Genomic DNA, 16842 nt, shown 5'->3' with positions numbered 1-16842 from the left:
CAAATAGACTCAGGGGCAGCTTTTAAATGAGAGCAACAGCCCTAATCAATGCAAATACCTGATCTGGCCTGACTAGCACCTTTTATTTTTGTATATATATATTTATCTCTGTACATATTGTACATTTCATTTCTGGACATGGTGTATACTTTATTCTGTATACATGTTATTTATTGTGATTACTGCTTGCCTTTCTTTCAGCACTGATGTGGGAGAGCATAGGTAAGCATACTGTGTACCAAAGAAAAAACATCCATCCATTAAAAAAAATATGGACAATTTTCAAACTACTGGCAGGAAAAAAGAAGGGGGGATGTGAGAGGAGGGGGAGGAGACATTGCTTTAACATGCAAATTTGTGATGTAGCTGTTTGCTTCTGCATTTAACATGCATATATAGCCATATTTATATAGCTGCACAGTGGTTTGCTGTGAATTTGAAACAATATTCTGCCTTTCCAGAATCACTAGTAGGTAACTTTGGTGTTAAAAGCCTATTTTTGATAGAAAATAATGGGCTTCACGTAGAGGAAGATTATGCATTTTCTGTTCAATAAGACAGGGATGACTCTATCAGCATGATCATGCACAACTGGCTGTAGGTTGATGTTAAGAGAGGGGGCCTACAGAGGATAAATCCTGACCTCATGGCTTCCACATGACAATGGAGCCTTGCATAGATTGATAATGAAGGACCGTGCTTTGCCCCTAGACCTTGAGATAGTCCTATTACATGTGATAAATGGCCGTGTTCATGAGGCCAGTGAAAAAGAACCACAGTGAAAGAGCGAGGCTGATATTGCCCATGGAGCTGCCAATAGATCTGTATCTGGGTTAGGTTTGCTGCAGATTTTGGCCATGTGGATCAAATTAAGCTACAATAGGGATGCAGTGGCTTTATTTCAGGTAGGAGTCTAAAGCAGCTTGAATTTTCAATTCATTTATATTTAGTTGTAAAAAAAAAAAGAAAAAAGAAAGAACAAAAAGACATTATTTAACCAGACGTGAGATTAAACAAGGAGCTGGGGTGGAGATGGGTTTCAAAGCAGCTTGCAGATGTATAGGGCGGACTAAGGCAGCTAAAATGACATACTCTAAAAGAGGTTTGTTTATTGGATATGAAGGAGGGTACCATCTCAGCTGAACTGCAATGATTATGGCTCTACTTGGATCCAAATTATTCTTTTATTAATTTTATCAAACTAACAGTCCCACATAAAAAAATAAGTTTAAAAAAATCAAAGGAAAAAACTGCACCTGCTCTGGTGTTTTCGGTACACCTATAAAAAAGGGATAGTTTGGGTCACTGCAAATCAATACAAAGCTGCTCTGAGCGATCGCCTTTATCCTTTGACGAAGCATTTCTATCGTCAAGGGAGCAATCTCTTTCTTTGGGTCACTGAATGGTTTGATAAATGTGAAAATTAAGTTAACCACATGTTATGGCCTCTGCACCACCACATCTCAATCCACCGACGCACACATATAGGATTTTGAACGAACATGTTGGACAGGGCTCTCCAGAAACATCGTAAAGACACCCAATCTTCAGGACTAATGATGTTGTTTATGGTGTTTTAGATTCATTTTCAAATCATAAAAACACTAATCATAAACACAAGGTCTAGGAAACGTTTCGCTCATCTTTACCGAACCCCACTATATGGATTAACAGCTTATATGAAGTAGTCTCCAAAGACTTCATAAAAGTGTAAGACGGCTACAGTGAAAGCATGAAAAGTTTTGATTAAAGCTAAAAGGAAGGCTGTCTTCCAGCATACATGGGCTTTGACAGGTGGTGGGAACAGTGGGAATGTCACCTCAAACCTTCAAATTTTGATCCGTGGCCAAGTTTCACTGAGATTTCATGAAAGTTTACACTTGTTTCCTGTGCTGGCTGTGTTCCAACCCCCCCTGAGTACACACCGCTGCAAACCTTCATAATTAAACCAGCACAGCATGTAAGAGAACCCCGGTGTGCAGAACCTCAAACACCTCGTCGTGTTCTTGGTGCTCGGTGATGACTGATGCTCGGGCGTGACCACTGAGCCCGTCATTTCTCCTTTTAACCAGTTACTAATTTTAGTGAGACAATAAGAACACATAGTTGCGGTTTATTTACAAGATAAATACCGGCGCTGTAGGCCTGTGTACACGCCGCTGTGAAAGCATGAACAAAGACTTCAGAAGCATCCTTGAGCCTGTATTTACTCAGGGCCAGTCTTCAGAGCCAGTGAACATTTCACACATTGTGTTCTACCTTATTTTCCCCCTGCCGCCGCTGTTGTTCTCGTCTCTTTCCACCCTCAGCCATCACCTCTCCTATCACTCCATTTCTTCACCCGAGGGTCCTGTGTTCGCCAAGAGGCCCCGCTCGTGGCAAGGTCTGGCTCTGCCTTTGCTTGCTCTCCTGTACTTTTGTCTTTCTCGCCTCTTCCCAGTGTCTAGTTATTTCTATCTTTTCCCTGCCTTCATCTCTCTAACCCCGGGCTCAGCTCGGGCTGGGGGGGCTCAGCTGCCCGAGCAATACGAATTGATCACTCAGAACGAAGGAGAACAGGAGGAGACAAGGTGGGGCAAGACAGAAGAAAGAAACAAAGAGGGAGGACCAAAAAGAGGCGATCCTAAAAAAACAAATTAAATAAAAGAATAAAACTGCTTTCTGCTAGATACTTAAGTATAAGTATCATCCTGCTTGTCTTCTCTTTCCTGCCTGTACCTCACCCAAGAGGAGAGGATTGTGGGTAGCTGATGGTGCCGGCTTTTCACACGTGAATATTTAACGAGGGGTTCATGAATAATTCAGAAAAGCAAGCATCTGCGTTTGAGCCTAAGTGGACATGTGAGGAGCAAAAACCAGACAGACCCTGACTGCTACCATTCATCGTCGCTGGAAAAAAAACCCCATTTTGATCAGTGATTATTCCGCACTGTACACGTGTGTGCGTTTGCAGATAGACTGCTTCCTAAATGAAAGGCTATTACAGGCGTCCCAGTCCAGCCGAGTCCGCCTGCTACTTTCGTATTCTGTTAAGCTCAGAACGGCGGACTGAAAACCAAATAAAAGTAGAGACATCTCTTTCTAACACTCTCCATCGCTCTCGCTGCCACTCACTGTTCAATCTTCAGATCTCATTCCCATATTTTCTCCAGCCGCCTTCTCCTTCTCTCCTCCATTTTCATGCTTTCATCTGTCTCCTTCCCCTCTCCTCCATCACTCACTGCACCTCTCCCTCTCTTCACCCTCTCTGTCAGCTTGTTACTGGCCCTTGCTGGACTCTGGTTAGGACATCGTGTTCCAGTTAACGTGGATCCCAACTCTACCTGCAGTGGGCTGCAGTGCCCTAATGCTCGCTGACCTGTTTTGGAAACACAATCTGGCTCAAAACACACAAACTCGCCGTGCTAGGGTTTTTCAGCTCAGCGCTTTTTTTATTTTTCAATTTTTAATTTTTATTTACCCTGAATCAAGAGTAGAATTCAGGTTAACCTTTTAGCACAACCTTCACTTTTTACTCTTTGCATGTTTTGTCAGGTGTGTCACATATATTGTCATTTCCAGGATAAAGACGCCTATTCACAAACACCATCATGTGAAAACGCGAGCGGTGCCAAGAAAGAAAGATGGCTCAAGTATGAGGACACAAAGAAAAAGAAGGCTATTATGGTGACTCAAACATTTTTTTACCTTCACAGTATGTGAAGATTCACGTGCAGCAAATATTAGCATAAGAAAGGATAGAGGAAAATGTCAGCAGTTCAGGGATTAAACAATATACAGCTGAGGCTTAATACCACTTCTTAATATCGACATAAATGTTAACGACTAAAAAGAAGCTAATTTTGTGTATGTTTCATTTTGGTCTTCTTGTTCTTTCCATTTGGACTGAATATGAGTTGCACTGTCCACAGAGCTCGTGTCCTTGGGTAATAAAGTAGTACTAATCTAGTACTGTAACCACCGATGCAGAGTGCCAGTCATATCCAGCGCACCCCCCAAAAAAACTCATACACAAACAAACCGCTGACATGTGAAAATACTACCCAACCATTTTCATACAGTCAGACTGTCAAAACCGCTGGCATGTCAGATTTATACACGGTGGACTTTGGCGTTGGTGTCATGATGTGAGGGATTGGGGCAATAGTGAAACAGGTAAATTCTTCAAATACGCCAATCTGCAAAAGACCCTCTGGCATTAATTCAATTCAGCTTACTTCAATTTTATTAACATTGCCAAATCACAACAACAATCACCTCAGGTAATACAGGGAACACCTCAACAATTAGACGATCCCTATGAGCAGGCACTTGGCGACAGTGGAAAGGAAAAACTCCCTTTCAACAGGATGAAAGCTGTGCCAGAACCAGGCAGGGTTCATATCCTACATCTAGCCAAGTAGATATTAGTCCCTAAACCTAAACTAGTGACTAAAAGCAAAGGTAAAAAAATCAGAACATCTGACTATGCTTCTTCCTGGACACCGCCTAGGTATGCAAGTGAGAAGATACCCCGGGATAAAACCAGGACATGCTTGAGAGATTTTCAGCTGGCTTGGAAATGCCTCAGTGTCCCACCAGAAAAGCTGGAGGAGGTGGTCGAGGAGTGGGAGGTCTGAACATCTCTGCTTAGACTGCTCCACCCGTGACACAGACCCCGATAAGCTGTAGAAAATAGAAGAACAAAGTTCTTAATGGAACACGTGACGAGGTCAACCTTTTGACCTCCAACCTGCCAAGGTACAAACACCAATAGAATCAGCTTGTACTCATTCTTTTGATGCCTGACAGAAGAGAGGAACGTGGCGCCCTGGGATGAGAAGGTAGTGTAAATTCCTGAACCAGGCTTTTTAAGCTTGTCCCAACCCCACAGTTCATTAGATTACTCTTATAAGATTCATGTAACAAGATTACTGATGTTCCTGGCAAACATTAGTATAATAAGAACCACACTAAAACGACTTATACTGATAACATTGTGAGCCGCAAAGGGGAACAATGATCAGCACTTTGATGCTGATAGTAAATTAGTTGTAAATCCAGACGCTACCTCCAAACAGCAAAGAGACACAGTTTACATGCTCAAGCTGCTGGAGAACCATACCAGTGAAATCCGGGTTTGACAAGACGTTAACAGGAACTGAAGTTTGTTGCTTGTGGCTATTTGTTGGAGTCTTTCCTCTGAGCTATGCACATTTACACATCTGGCACCACAGCAACAACTTCATTAATTATTCATAATTAATTATTTTTAACTCAGCCAGGACCTTATGTTAAATGTTTTTCTGTAATGTCGCCTAGGTAACCAAAATGGGTGGCGACAGCCCTTAGTGATGGATCAAGATTTCTTTTAAACTGAGGAAAAAGTCTAAATTAGATAAAGTATCGGTAAGATCTAAAGTGCAAAATGAATAAATGGGCAATGATCCAAGACGGACATGTGAGCCGAAGTATTTACTGTAAAGAGTTAAGTGCGCTTGATGTCTGTCCGTTCTAGTTTGGAAGAGAAGGATGAGTGTAATTTTTAACTTGTTCAAAGTGGAAAAATAACAACATGTGCTTCTGACCTCTAGAGTCACATGCACACGTAGACTACACACACAAATTCCACATTACAGGACATCGTGATCAAGTCCAACACTGTCGAGCAAATACCTCCTGACCTGTTCACTGACCCTCACACACTAATGTCTGCACCGGTGGTCTCGACATGACATGTGTGGGTCTGTCTGTATCTCTCTCTCTCTCTCTCTCTGCACACACACACACACACACACACACACACACACACACACACACACTTGATGTCCTCTGCCCCTGAAGAGGCCTCCCGGCTATACTGTGCTGCTGTCTGCTAGTTTTAATAGTCTCTGCTAGACAGGCCTGGACAACGCTCAGCCACGCTGAAGTAGAAATGCATCGCTGCTGACGAAGAAAGACCTCGTATCTGCAAACTCTCAATAAGCCCTGTGGCTCTTTTTGGGTTAATTCGATATTTTAAAGGCTTGTATCAAGTTATGCTACACCTGGGTTTCTATGGCAGTAAAAAGCTCTGAAATTTGGTTAAGTTACAGCTCTAACCTAAAGCTTTATGTGGTTTCGAGCAGCTCTTTGAACAATGTAACACAACCTTTAGACTTAATTTAAAAGGCTGCAAAAACCAATTTATAAAGGATACTGCTAGGAAATGCTAGTGCCATGTAGGAATACAGGAAGCGTGTGTCTATATTTTTTAGGATCACTAAGGATCAGGTGACCCTGAACGACCCTGTAGTTTCTGCTATAGGCTCAGGCTGCTGGGGGACTTCCCATGATGCAGCGAGCATTCCTTCCTCTCTCCACTCTTTTGACTACTGTTGTGTTTACATGCCACTATTACATGCCATTAATTTTTATCTAGAATCTTCCACAGTTATAGGAATTTTAACCTTTAACCTATTTTGAGAACACCCTCTTTATTCTGATTTTCCTTTAGGACAATGTTAGAGGATCCGGATGAGGTTAATATCCTAAACAATAGAATCCTGTTTTATATTTCTATTGTTTTACTGAAGTTTTATGTATGTATATGTATTCAATTCAATTCAATTCAATTCAATTTTATTTATATAGCACCAAATCACAACAAAAGTCACCTCAAGGCGCTTTATATTGTAATGTAGATCGCACAATAATAGATACAGAGAAAAACCCAACAATCATATGACCCCCTATGAGCAAGCACTTTGGCAACAGTGGGAAGGAAAAACTCCCTTTTAACAGGAAGAAACCTCCAGCAGAACCAGGCTCAGGGAGGGGCGGCCATCTGCTGCGACCGGTTGGGGTGTATGAATGTGTGCTGATTATTATCAGTATTTTTATTATTACTAGGTGAACCAAAGACATTTTTGTGCCAAGAAGAAGTTATTTTAATTCTAGTTTGTATTTTGATCCCCTTTTATTTTCCTCCTCAAGCCTGGTTTTGCCTTGTTTTCCTTGTTAAACAGGAGTTCTTCCTTCCCACTGTCGCCCAAGTCCTTGCTTATAAGGTATCGTGTGATAGTTGGGGTACCTTATGATATAAAGCAGCTGAGACAAGTCTTGTTGTGTTATATAAATTAGACTGAGTTGAAACTCTATTGCTCGATTGCTTCACAATGCGATTTTACTAGATTCAGAAGAATAATTCTTTGTAAGGTGGTGGGTTGTATACATGTCTCTGACTGACGTCTGGGATTTTTACACTTTCACTTCACTTTTCACTTTTAATTTCGCTTTCCTTTTTTGGCTTCTCTTTTTCTGTCATTGTCTGGGTGAAAAATATTCCCTTTTATAATAATAAACCACGTGTTGCCATGCAAAAGTGAGAATACAAGCAGAGCACCATGCATACGGCTTTACTTTGTCTCTTTCAGATGTTGTGGGCCTTCTTTAGAAGCCCACTGGACCATGCTGCATGTTAAAAACGACACTAAAGTGGTACTCTGTGCATTAAAATGTGTCGGCTATACTTCCAGACAACGTGTTGGCCACACTACCATGTGTCTGCACAACTTTGGTACGAGCCCCTAGCTGAAAAAGCAGTGCTTCATTACTCTTTTGAGGGTTTAATAAGCTTGGGAGGTAAAAGAAAAATATACCTCAAGGGAGCGTATAATCCTTGGAGATGCGTGGTAGAAAAAAAAAAAATCCCTGTATAGTTCAGCCCAGACCCACAAAGGTGTAATATTCTATTGAATCACAAAGTAAACCCCCCAAAGCTGCTCTAAGTTGTACACTGTGCAGTGATTTCTCCTCTCAATGCAAATGGAGGATGGAGGGATATTCTCTGGCCACTCAAAACAGTGTCCGCTCCACCTGCAGTGCATCGGAGCGTGCTCCAACTGTAATTGGCCATCGCATCAGTGACAGACAGAGGCCCTCCATTCATCACAACCCCCTCCTCTCTTCTCCATTCGTCTCTCTCTCTCTCTCTCTCGGTCCCGTCATTGCCAACTCGGGCCAATCTCACCCTCACTTTCCAATTTCTCCCCCTGCCTTCTCCCCATCCTCTCCTCCCTCATCCACCACCTCTGTCCTCTCCTTCTCCTCCCTCCCTCTCTGCTCCTTTTCCTCATTAAAGCGGGACCCAGGCAGTAGCGGTCACTGCCTCTCATTTATTTTCATTTGAAACTGGTGCAGCTCCACTGATCCTCTGGGGCTGCAGGAGAGAGGGAGTGGGATGGTGTCATTCTGATAACAACCGTCACACATACACACCTCATACACACTCACACAGATGTACGCGCACACACTCCAAAAAAAGAAAGGAGGAATATAACGCATCTGCCGCACACGCACACAGCGGAAATTCACTCATGCGCACGCAAACACACACACACACACACACACCCAGGCATACAAAGGGATGTGCATATGCATCCGCCTGCAAATAGATGCACTTTCACACCCATTTCAATTCATTTCACGCACATATTCACACATTTCATGTACCTGCAAGCTCCCGTGCTCTGTTCCCTCCTTCCTCTTTCACATATGCACCCTCTGCCTTCAGCCCCCCCTCCCTTGATTGTGCGATTTTCAGAAGGTGATGATAGCAGGGTGCGAATCAGGGGCGATAAACCTGCGCCTATTGTCACCTGTATGATTGCGAGTATTGATCTGCGCCTGGGCATGTGATGCACGTGCGCGCAGGAGTAGTCGCCCTCGCTCGCCCTCACTTCCTGTACGTGTGTGTCCATGCATTGTATTAGAGTCGTGTCGAGAGCGGCCCTGCCTGACACTCTTTGATTGAAAAGGTGCTCGGCAGATTAAATCGTTGTAGCGCCGAGACGAGGTGCGCTCCCTTCACAGAGGCTTCGACGGCTGGTTTAGCAGATTCAAGAAGGCTGGAGGGGAGGAAGGGGGAGGAGGGAACAGAGGCCGTTTTAACGCCCATTGCCCTGACCCATCTGGGAAAATGAGAGTGAGAGGCAGTGACTCTAAACCAACGGTCATAGCTCTAATAGAAGCGTAATATCCTCCACACCATTAGATAGGCACACTGTGTGGGGTGAATGAGAAGGGCTGCTTGGTTTTACTGCCAGCGCTCCAAGAGGAAAGAAAGGAGGAATAGGAGGGGTGGAGCAAAAGAGGACTAATATTAGCTCACATAAGTAAACTCTCAGGGGAAGATGTGCTGATTATTTCTGCAAGTTTCCTCTGACATGAGTTCTCTTTACTTCAATTTATAAAACAGTTGGTAAGGTTATAGTGTTAAAGCACTTGCTTCTGAATTGAAATATTAACTATTTGGCTCCAACTTTGGAGGGTAGTCCAGGTGCACTTTGAGGTAGAGGTCTATATGACCTCACTTTAGTTCCCTAGTAAGAGTCAAGCTCTGCAGCTGCACATAGATTTTGGTGCACCAGGAGTGTCAAAGATATGGCCCGCAGGCCAGAATGGGGCCACCAAGAGTGCAATCTGACCTACTGGATTGGTATGAAAACTGCAAAGAAAGAATAAAAAGTTCAAAAGTTATTTTCTAAGGATTTGGAAGCAGGAAGCATTGAGCTGCAGGCTATTAAGAATTAGAGTAGCTGTCAGAACTTTGTGAGGTCTGAATCATCATCAATTTTATAGCTTTTTACCGACAAAGACATAATTGGACATAATCGTACACCAGAATAAGTGACTAGTAGGTCAGGAAATGTACTTTGTAAGAACAAATGACTGGAACTCCCACGCAGTCTTGCCCACTGTTGAAATATTTATTAAATCACAAAGCTTTGGTCTGTCAGACCTTAATCAGGTCCAAACAACACACCTTTATCAGCTGATGAAAGTCAATCAAACCCCTGAGAAGGTCGGGCAGACCGAAGCAGTGTGAATTACTAAAAATACGAGCAGTAGGCATGTGCAGGAGTTCCAATCAGCTGATAAATCTGCTGATGAACTAAACTGGCTTCACCTTTGATATGTACTGTCAAATCTTTTTGAGACACTTTTGGAAAGTGTGTAGATTCCTTGGCAATGTTTTACGAGACCTGCAGTGCTGCCATGTTACTTCTTTTTTTCTCTTTTTGCTTTTTTTACTCTCAAGAAGATGAACCGTATTTTCTTAGTGAGGCTGGGACTCAGCAGTTAGGTGGGTATTCACGAATTTTGGCCTCTTTGCTTTCTGTATCGTTAGTTCCTACCTCTGTATTGTCCTAAATCTGAGACACTAAATGAATAAAGTCTAAAATGTCACAGAGTCTTCTGTACTGGATCGACGTTAACTATTTTAACTACATAGCTACTGTTTTATTTCGTAACCATTCTGCTGGAGGAAAGCCCCAAATTAATTACTGGTATCTGTCATCACTAATCTGCTGCAGTGGACTTTGTCATTTGATGTTCACGCTATCTCAACCCACCGCACCACCTATAAACCCTCACATGTGCTAAACCACTGGAAAATATCCCCCATGTTTCTCACTGGGAGAAACTGCGTGATGCAGAAAGCGCTCAAAGTCATATTTTTCATCGGGAAATTGCAAATGAAGTGCATGCCTCAAAAGCAGTTTCATTTGTCACCCAATGAAGCATTCACTGATTCAGTCAGTAAATTATGGTGCAATAAATTACTACCTGCAAACATCAATGAAATATGTTGACTCGTTGCAAAACAAGTCAACCTCAGCATGACTGTTTTTCATGATCAGGTGCGCAGCAGAAGCTTGTTTCAATCTTGTATGCAACAGGAGGGGAGTTCAGACAAAGTGTGACTGGTAGGGGAAAATTTATCTGTAATGGGAACTTTAAAAATAAAAATGATTCACTTTGAAAAGCGGGAATGGAGGGGAAAGGCTGGAGAGAGAAAAGTTGGGCGTCTCGACTGCTTGGCTCGTATTTTGAAAGCAGGGATGCTTCTTTCCTTCCCATCCTCGCTGCTGTCACTTCATTACTCTCCTGATACCGCTCCACATCCTCCTCTTCTTGGTACAGTTTCTCATAATTTTTCCCAACAGTTCAACATACAGAACAAGAACGGGCATTTCTCCACCATCTCCCGCTCAGCCACCATCCTTCCATAAGACATGCAAAAGAAATTGCACAGATTTCAGAAAATAAATAGCAAGTACAAATTCAGGCTTTGTTAGTTGGACACAGTCAAATGGTGAGTGGTTGAGTGGGTGCGTTTGGTCTTCTTACCGAGATCCCCCATTCCATCTGTACTCTGTTTTTCTTCATTTTAAACAGCCAATGCCACAAAAAAGTCTCGCAAATCATTTTCCACCACTGGTGATGAATACTGATGAAAACTTAAAGTACATAGTTTTACATTGCAATACAGTGTTTTAAATATAATATATTATGTTATATACCTTAAAATAATTATATAAAAGAAGAATCTTCCATAATGAACAAGTTTATAATTAAAAAGTAACTGGCAACAAAAACAATTATAAGATCTAATCAGACTTTTATGGTCTATAATAAATTGTTAAATAACTCATCTATGGAGTTAACCTCCATAGATGTTAAAATGCCACAAATTTATAAAGAGAATAAAAATCTTTACAGCCTTTTTGTTTTGGCTTTTAGAACCAATTAACAACTATATGGGAAATGTTTTTAATTTATTTACTTGTAACTCACCTGTTTAAATGATTATTTCAGGCATTGCAACCTCAACTGACAAGTGGGAGCTGCTTGTTGTCTGCAAGGCTTTACTTTAGCTCGTATGAATTCAAGCACTGGATATTGGATCATTCTAAAACACACCAAAGTATGTGCGCTACAGTTTTTGGTGAGGGACACTTTGGTATATTTTTTGTATGTCAGCACTGGTCAGTGTCATACAGTCTGCTGGGGTTTTGCAGGCTTCCAGTTCAATTCAGTTTTATTTATTTAGCGCCTAATCACAACAGTCACCCTTAAGGTGTTTTATACTGCAAAGCAACGACCCTACAATAATACAGAATATCCCAACATTCAGGCGACCAGCAATGAGCAAGCACTTGGCGACAGTGGGAAGGAAAAACTTACTTTTAACAGGAAGAAAACTCTGACACAACCAGGCCCAGGGAGTGGTGGCCATGTCCTGCCACCGGTTGGGGGTGAGGGAAGAAAGATAAAATACGGTCACGTCTGGATTAAACAAAATGATACAGTGGTGGCCACAAAAGCTAATTTCAAGCTTCACAAGTCCACAAGCCAGTGGGTGGCTTCATCTCAAATCTTAAACAATCAGGGAGCAGTAAAAGTCTTAGGTGAAATAACGGACATCTTTATAGTTTCATCAGATAATAGTGTTTGTGTGTGTGTTATTGTGTAGGTCCAACAGAAAAATGTGGTGTTTTTTTCTTACTTTAAGACATCAGAATTCTATTACAAGCTTAAGAATCAGCACTGACATCATTAAATGCTACAACTCTTGACACCAAGGAAGCGAGTAAGACTATAAATCATACATATTCATGTACATGTGGGTGGAATAATACGAAAATGTAAATTAGCTGAAAGGCAAACACAGCGACTGCATGAAAAACATTGTATATAAATAAAAACAACCGAACTGTGAATGAAGTCAAAGGTGAATGACACTGACCAGCCAGATGTTTAATTTAAAAGCAGTGGAGGCAAAAAAAAAAGAATTTTTAAAAAAATGCTGTTGGCGACCATTTATTTGCTAATACTTTTTCAGCTTTAACTGCTTGTAGTCCACACAATGCTGCTAACACAGCAGGAGGAGGGGTGAACGGAGCGGAAGATAGAGAACAAAAAAAAAAAAGCAGAAGTACAAGCATTGGATGTTACGCTTGACTGGGCAAACAGTTGCAGGGAAGCAGTGAGAAATATCCTGCCAGCTAACAACACTGTTAGGCTGAAGGTCCGGGTAGGAGGTGTTGCAGTAAAACCTGCTAGACGTCAAATCTCCAAAAAACACAGGAATAAGCCGGCATCTGGACTTTGTTTAGGTCCCCCCTCCACACACACACACACACACACACACACACACAAAGATGCTCATGAACCTTGCTGATGCCAAAGTAACCATGCAGCAGAGGCACACCCTAGCTGGAACGCATGGAGGCAGCATCTGGGTCAGAAAAGAAGTGCTTGCATGTGTGTTGTCGAACGCGTGAGCACAGATGTGTGTGCGTGCAAGTGTGTACCTCGGCAGCAGCTCGTCAGCTCTCATAGATCCCACACCGGCGGCTGCAGGAGGGTGGCAAGCGGCATCAACACACACTCTCCCCACAAAGCCCAGCTCGGACGAGTGCTCCAACATTACAAGCAAACTAATGCGCCTTATCAGGATACAAGCTGGCAACTCTTTTCTTTCCTCCTCCTCTTTTGTCCTCTGTTCCTCTCTTCCCTTTTCCCCCCACTGCTAGACGTTTGCAACAAGCGGCCTCTCTTTGCTTCTCTCTCTTCTGCCTTGTTCCTCTCAGCCTCTCTGCCGTTGTTCCCTCTTCTCTCACAGAGAAACAAGCGTCCCCCCCCTCACCCCACTCTCCACCCTCCTCTTCTTCCCTATCTCCCCTTACCCCCCCCACTCTCTAGCTCTCGCTCTCTCTCTCCCTGGTAGAGCAGCAGAGCAGTGGAGACCCCGCTGGCTTGCCTAGCTGAAGTAATCCCCTGTGACAGCTCAGCTCATGTTGTTATGTTGTGGGCCTATTTGAGTCTAATACTACAGCTCTGGAACAACCTAGCCCCAGTCCAGCTCTGGACTGCCTGCATGACCACTGGGCACGGCCCAGTCCGGCACCGAGCCACACCGACAATGCCCACTATTCGCATTTACTGCACATCATCTCTGTGTTTCTGGCACAGCTCAACCCGGGCTCAGACTCCAGATATAGAGCTGCAGACAGAGTGGAAAATAAACCAACCTTAACTCAGCTTTACCACCCTTTTATGAAGTTTTTATGAGGTAAATAAATCGTATACATCACAGTAAAGTTGTGTTGCGCCGATGGAAGGAGGCCAAGTACAGCATGAAGTCAATTGTGCAGTGAATTTTCACAGTTTATTAAGACGGAATATAAATAACCTCAATGCAACAAGATTAGCATACCGCAAATATATGCAATTTCCACAGCCTCTGGTGTAGCTCACAGCCTCCTGACCACTTCCAACTCCCACTATTTAAAAGAGAGTCAAACATGTGTGATCCGTCCTCGATATTGTATTTTTACTGAACTGCTATTTGCATGAACTGGTTTACAGCTCAGAACATTACTGACTTGGCCGTACCATCCTGGCAATACTCGGGCGTCTGAGCAAATATCCATAAATCCTGGTGTTAATTCCAGGTCGTGGAAGAATTTTTGGCCCCTGATTCTGTCAGAGTTTCACCAAAATATATAACCTTTTATGAAAAAAACTGGGTCTGCCAATAAGAAGCATCATTCTCACCTCAAGCAGCCTAAGCTTTCCAGAAAAGTGGAGCAAAAATAAAAAATAAAAGTCTGGGGCGAAGCGGTTTAGTCTCCAGAGAGAGAAGGCTCTCATGGGGAAAGAAACTGGATGCTTTCTGGAAAAACATGGTGGACCTGCAAATCTTTCTTTAAACATTAAATAAAATCTAAAAAACCCCCATTTATTTTCAAATATTTCAACCTTTTACTGCACAATTTAGTGCAAAGTTATGAACTATAACTTTCTTAGGCTCTATTTCATGTATGTTAATGGATGGTCAGAATAATGACTGACTGCACTCTGATTAAAACCAAGCTCAGAGTTTGTTTAATACTTCTCCTCAGGCGTCCCACTCTAACTGTCCAAAGCCTCCTGCAAGTACAGGCTGCGTTTTCGAAGGGCCAGCCTCAACTCCAGAGAGACGGCTCGGTCCAGCAGATCATGCCCAGCACGAGGCAGCCCAGACAGGCATGTCTCAGTGAGCAGCCCTCCCGAAGGAGGCCCTGCCATATCAGGCTCCATATACCTGGCACATCACAGCATCTCCTCCCCATAGGAGGCTGGGGCTGAAGACACAGGCAGGGAGCTTCTGATTAAAAATTCATCTCTCTGTTTATTATGATTTATGCATGTTTCAGTGAGCCAGGAACGAAAAAGAGAGGAAAGGAGAACAGCTTCATTAGTGCATATTGTGTGTATATGTGTGTGGGTACTATGCCCATGCTTGTTTGTGCACTGTGTGTGTGTGTGTGCGTGCATATGTGTGGATGTGTGTGTGTGGCTAGCTGGCAGGTGGGGGATAGTTAAAATTATGGATTGTACGTGAGCTTCATTAGAATGTTTGGCATACAGGGCAAAATCGTCTGTCTTCACAAAACACCTGCATTTCACTGAAAAACAACAACAATTGAAATCCTAAATTACCCGGCGTGCACGGGCCATCGGCATTAAAATGCAGCAGACACTTTTGCTAACTTCTAACTTAATTACCCATTTCCGCCTCTGTTGTTTACCATTCAGATCGGATCGGCCTCTCATTGCACTTTGTCTCAGCCAAAAGCGATGGCAAGCGCGCGACGGTGACAAATATTGACACATGGCGAGCTCGTCAACAGAAAAGTGGTGACTAAGAGCGTGAAATACCTGGCACCCTCACATATAATGATCTCATGGATTTTTTTTTTTCCTCAAAATCCAACATATGCTGCATCCACTCATGTTGCTTATGTTTATTGGTCTGAAAGCTGAATGCATAAAGAGCACAACAACCTAAAGCCTAAAAGGAGCACACAGCGGTGAATGGAATGATGCATTCAAATTACAATGCATAAATGTTGACAATGATGACTGATGATTTGTTATTTACATGGCTAATAGCTCACACTTCTGCAGGCATTCAGTTACTAAAGCTGTGCGAGGAAGCATTTATACATTAAAGCGGGGAAAAACAACTCTGCTGTGAGCTTAAATTTAAATATAGACTGCTACAGTCCCATTCTGAATGAAGGAATTAGAATATTTATTTTTTCTGATAATAATTCATATCGTATCAGTTACAGTATTAGGGCTGCATTAGCAAAATGTATCCTTTCCCTTCTCTTTCACTGTTAACATGCACAGGATCTTATGTACCTTGACTATTAGTCTTTCATAGCATGTCCAGTGTGTCAGGTGACATGATGCCTGTCCATTTTGCACCTTTGCCTCATTCCTCACACGGTGTAGATTAGTAGACACAAGCGTCTATGATTTCTGACTCTTGACGTCAAACTGTTGACTCTGCAATCCAAGAATTGAGTTTCCTTCTTCTACTCTTGCTGCTGCTGTGTGGTCTAATCAGACGTGCTGAATCTAGAAGTGCTAACCCAAAACACCGCTTTCAAATGGCCAGTGTTACCAGTTGGTAACACTCCAACAGCCATTATACCAGTAGGCGGTTTCTTCCACTAGTTTAATAGCCAATTATCACCTCGGCGTGGTTGTGCCTACTAGTTAATCACAAGTAATAGGCAAAGTATTTCAGCATTGAAAGATTTGGACAATTTCCATCTTGTGCTTGGACACCTACCTGTCATAAGGTCATTCACATGATGTAAAGATCACATTTGACAATCACAAATGAACGCCGGATAATGTCTGAAGAAGCAGGCTGGGAAATAGTCTAAAGTTTCCCTTTTTCTGTAGCATAGACGAGTGGATAACCTGCATCAGCTGTACTGATGGAAAACGTCCATTCATTCATCCATCCTCTTGTGCTTATCCATTTCAGGGTACCTGAGTACCCAGACAGAACCCAGACACGGGACAACATGCTAACTCCACACAGAAAGGCCCCGGGCACATTGTGGACTTGAGCCCAGGACCTTCTTGCTGTGAGGCTAAAGTGCTAACCACTGCACCACCATGCTGCCCTGACCAGAAAACAATAATAATAACAAAATAATAAATAAAAAAGCACAAAACTAAGTTCCT

General features: G+C 42.7%; 1 protein-coding gene across 27 annotated transcripts in view; it reads right to left on the bottom strand.

The window, feature by feature from the left end:
* Window positions 1-16842, bottom strand: part of celf2 (cugbp, Elav-like family member 2) — a 236708-nt gene that overhangs the window by 160510 nt on the left and 59356 nt on the right. For 7 of the 27 annotated variants that reach the window (XM_019346848.2, XM_019346850.2, XM_019346852.2 and 4 more), the window contains exon 1: window positions 13122-13427. The exons of 1 other annotated variant lie outside the window; for it this stretch is intronic. In XM_019346848.2, coding sequence (XP_019202393.1) covers window positions 13122-13237 — 116 coding nt within the window. In that variant the 5' untranslated portion in view covers window positions 13238-13427. Of the gene's footprint in view, window positions 1-13121; window positions 13429-16842 lie in introns of those variants that run through there. 19 more of the 27 variants (XM_019346856.2, XM_019346858.2, XM_019346857.2 and 16 more) reach the window with 5 other exon arrangements.

This window comes from Oreochromis niloticus, linkage group LG17, assembly GCF_001858045.2.
Source record: "Oreochromis niloticus isolate F11D_XX linkage group LG17, O_niloticus_UMD_NMBU, whole genome shotgun sequence".
Lineage (NCBI taxonomy): Eukaryota > Metazoa > Chordata > Actinopteri > Cichliformes > Cichlidae > Oreochromis > Oreochromis niloticus.
This window is presented reverse-complemented; position numbering and strand designations above follow the sequence as displayed.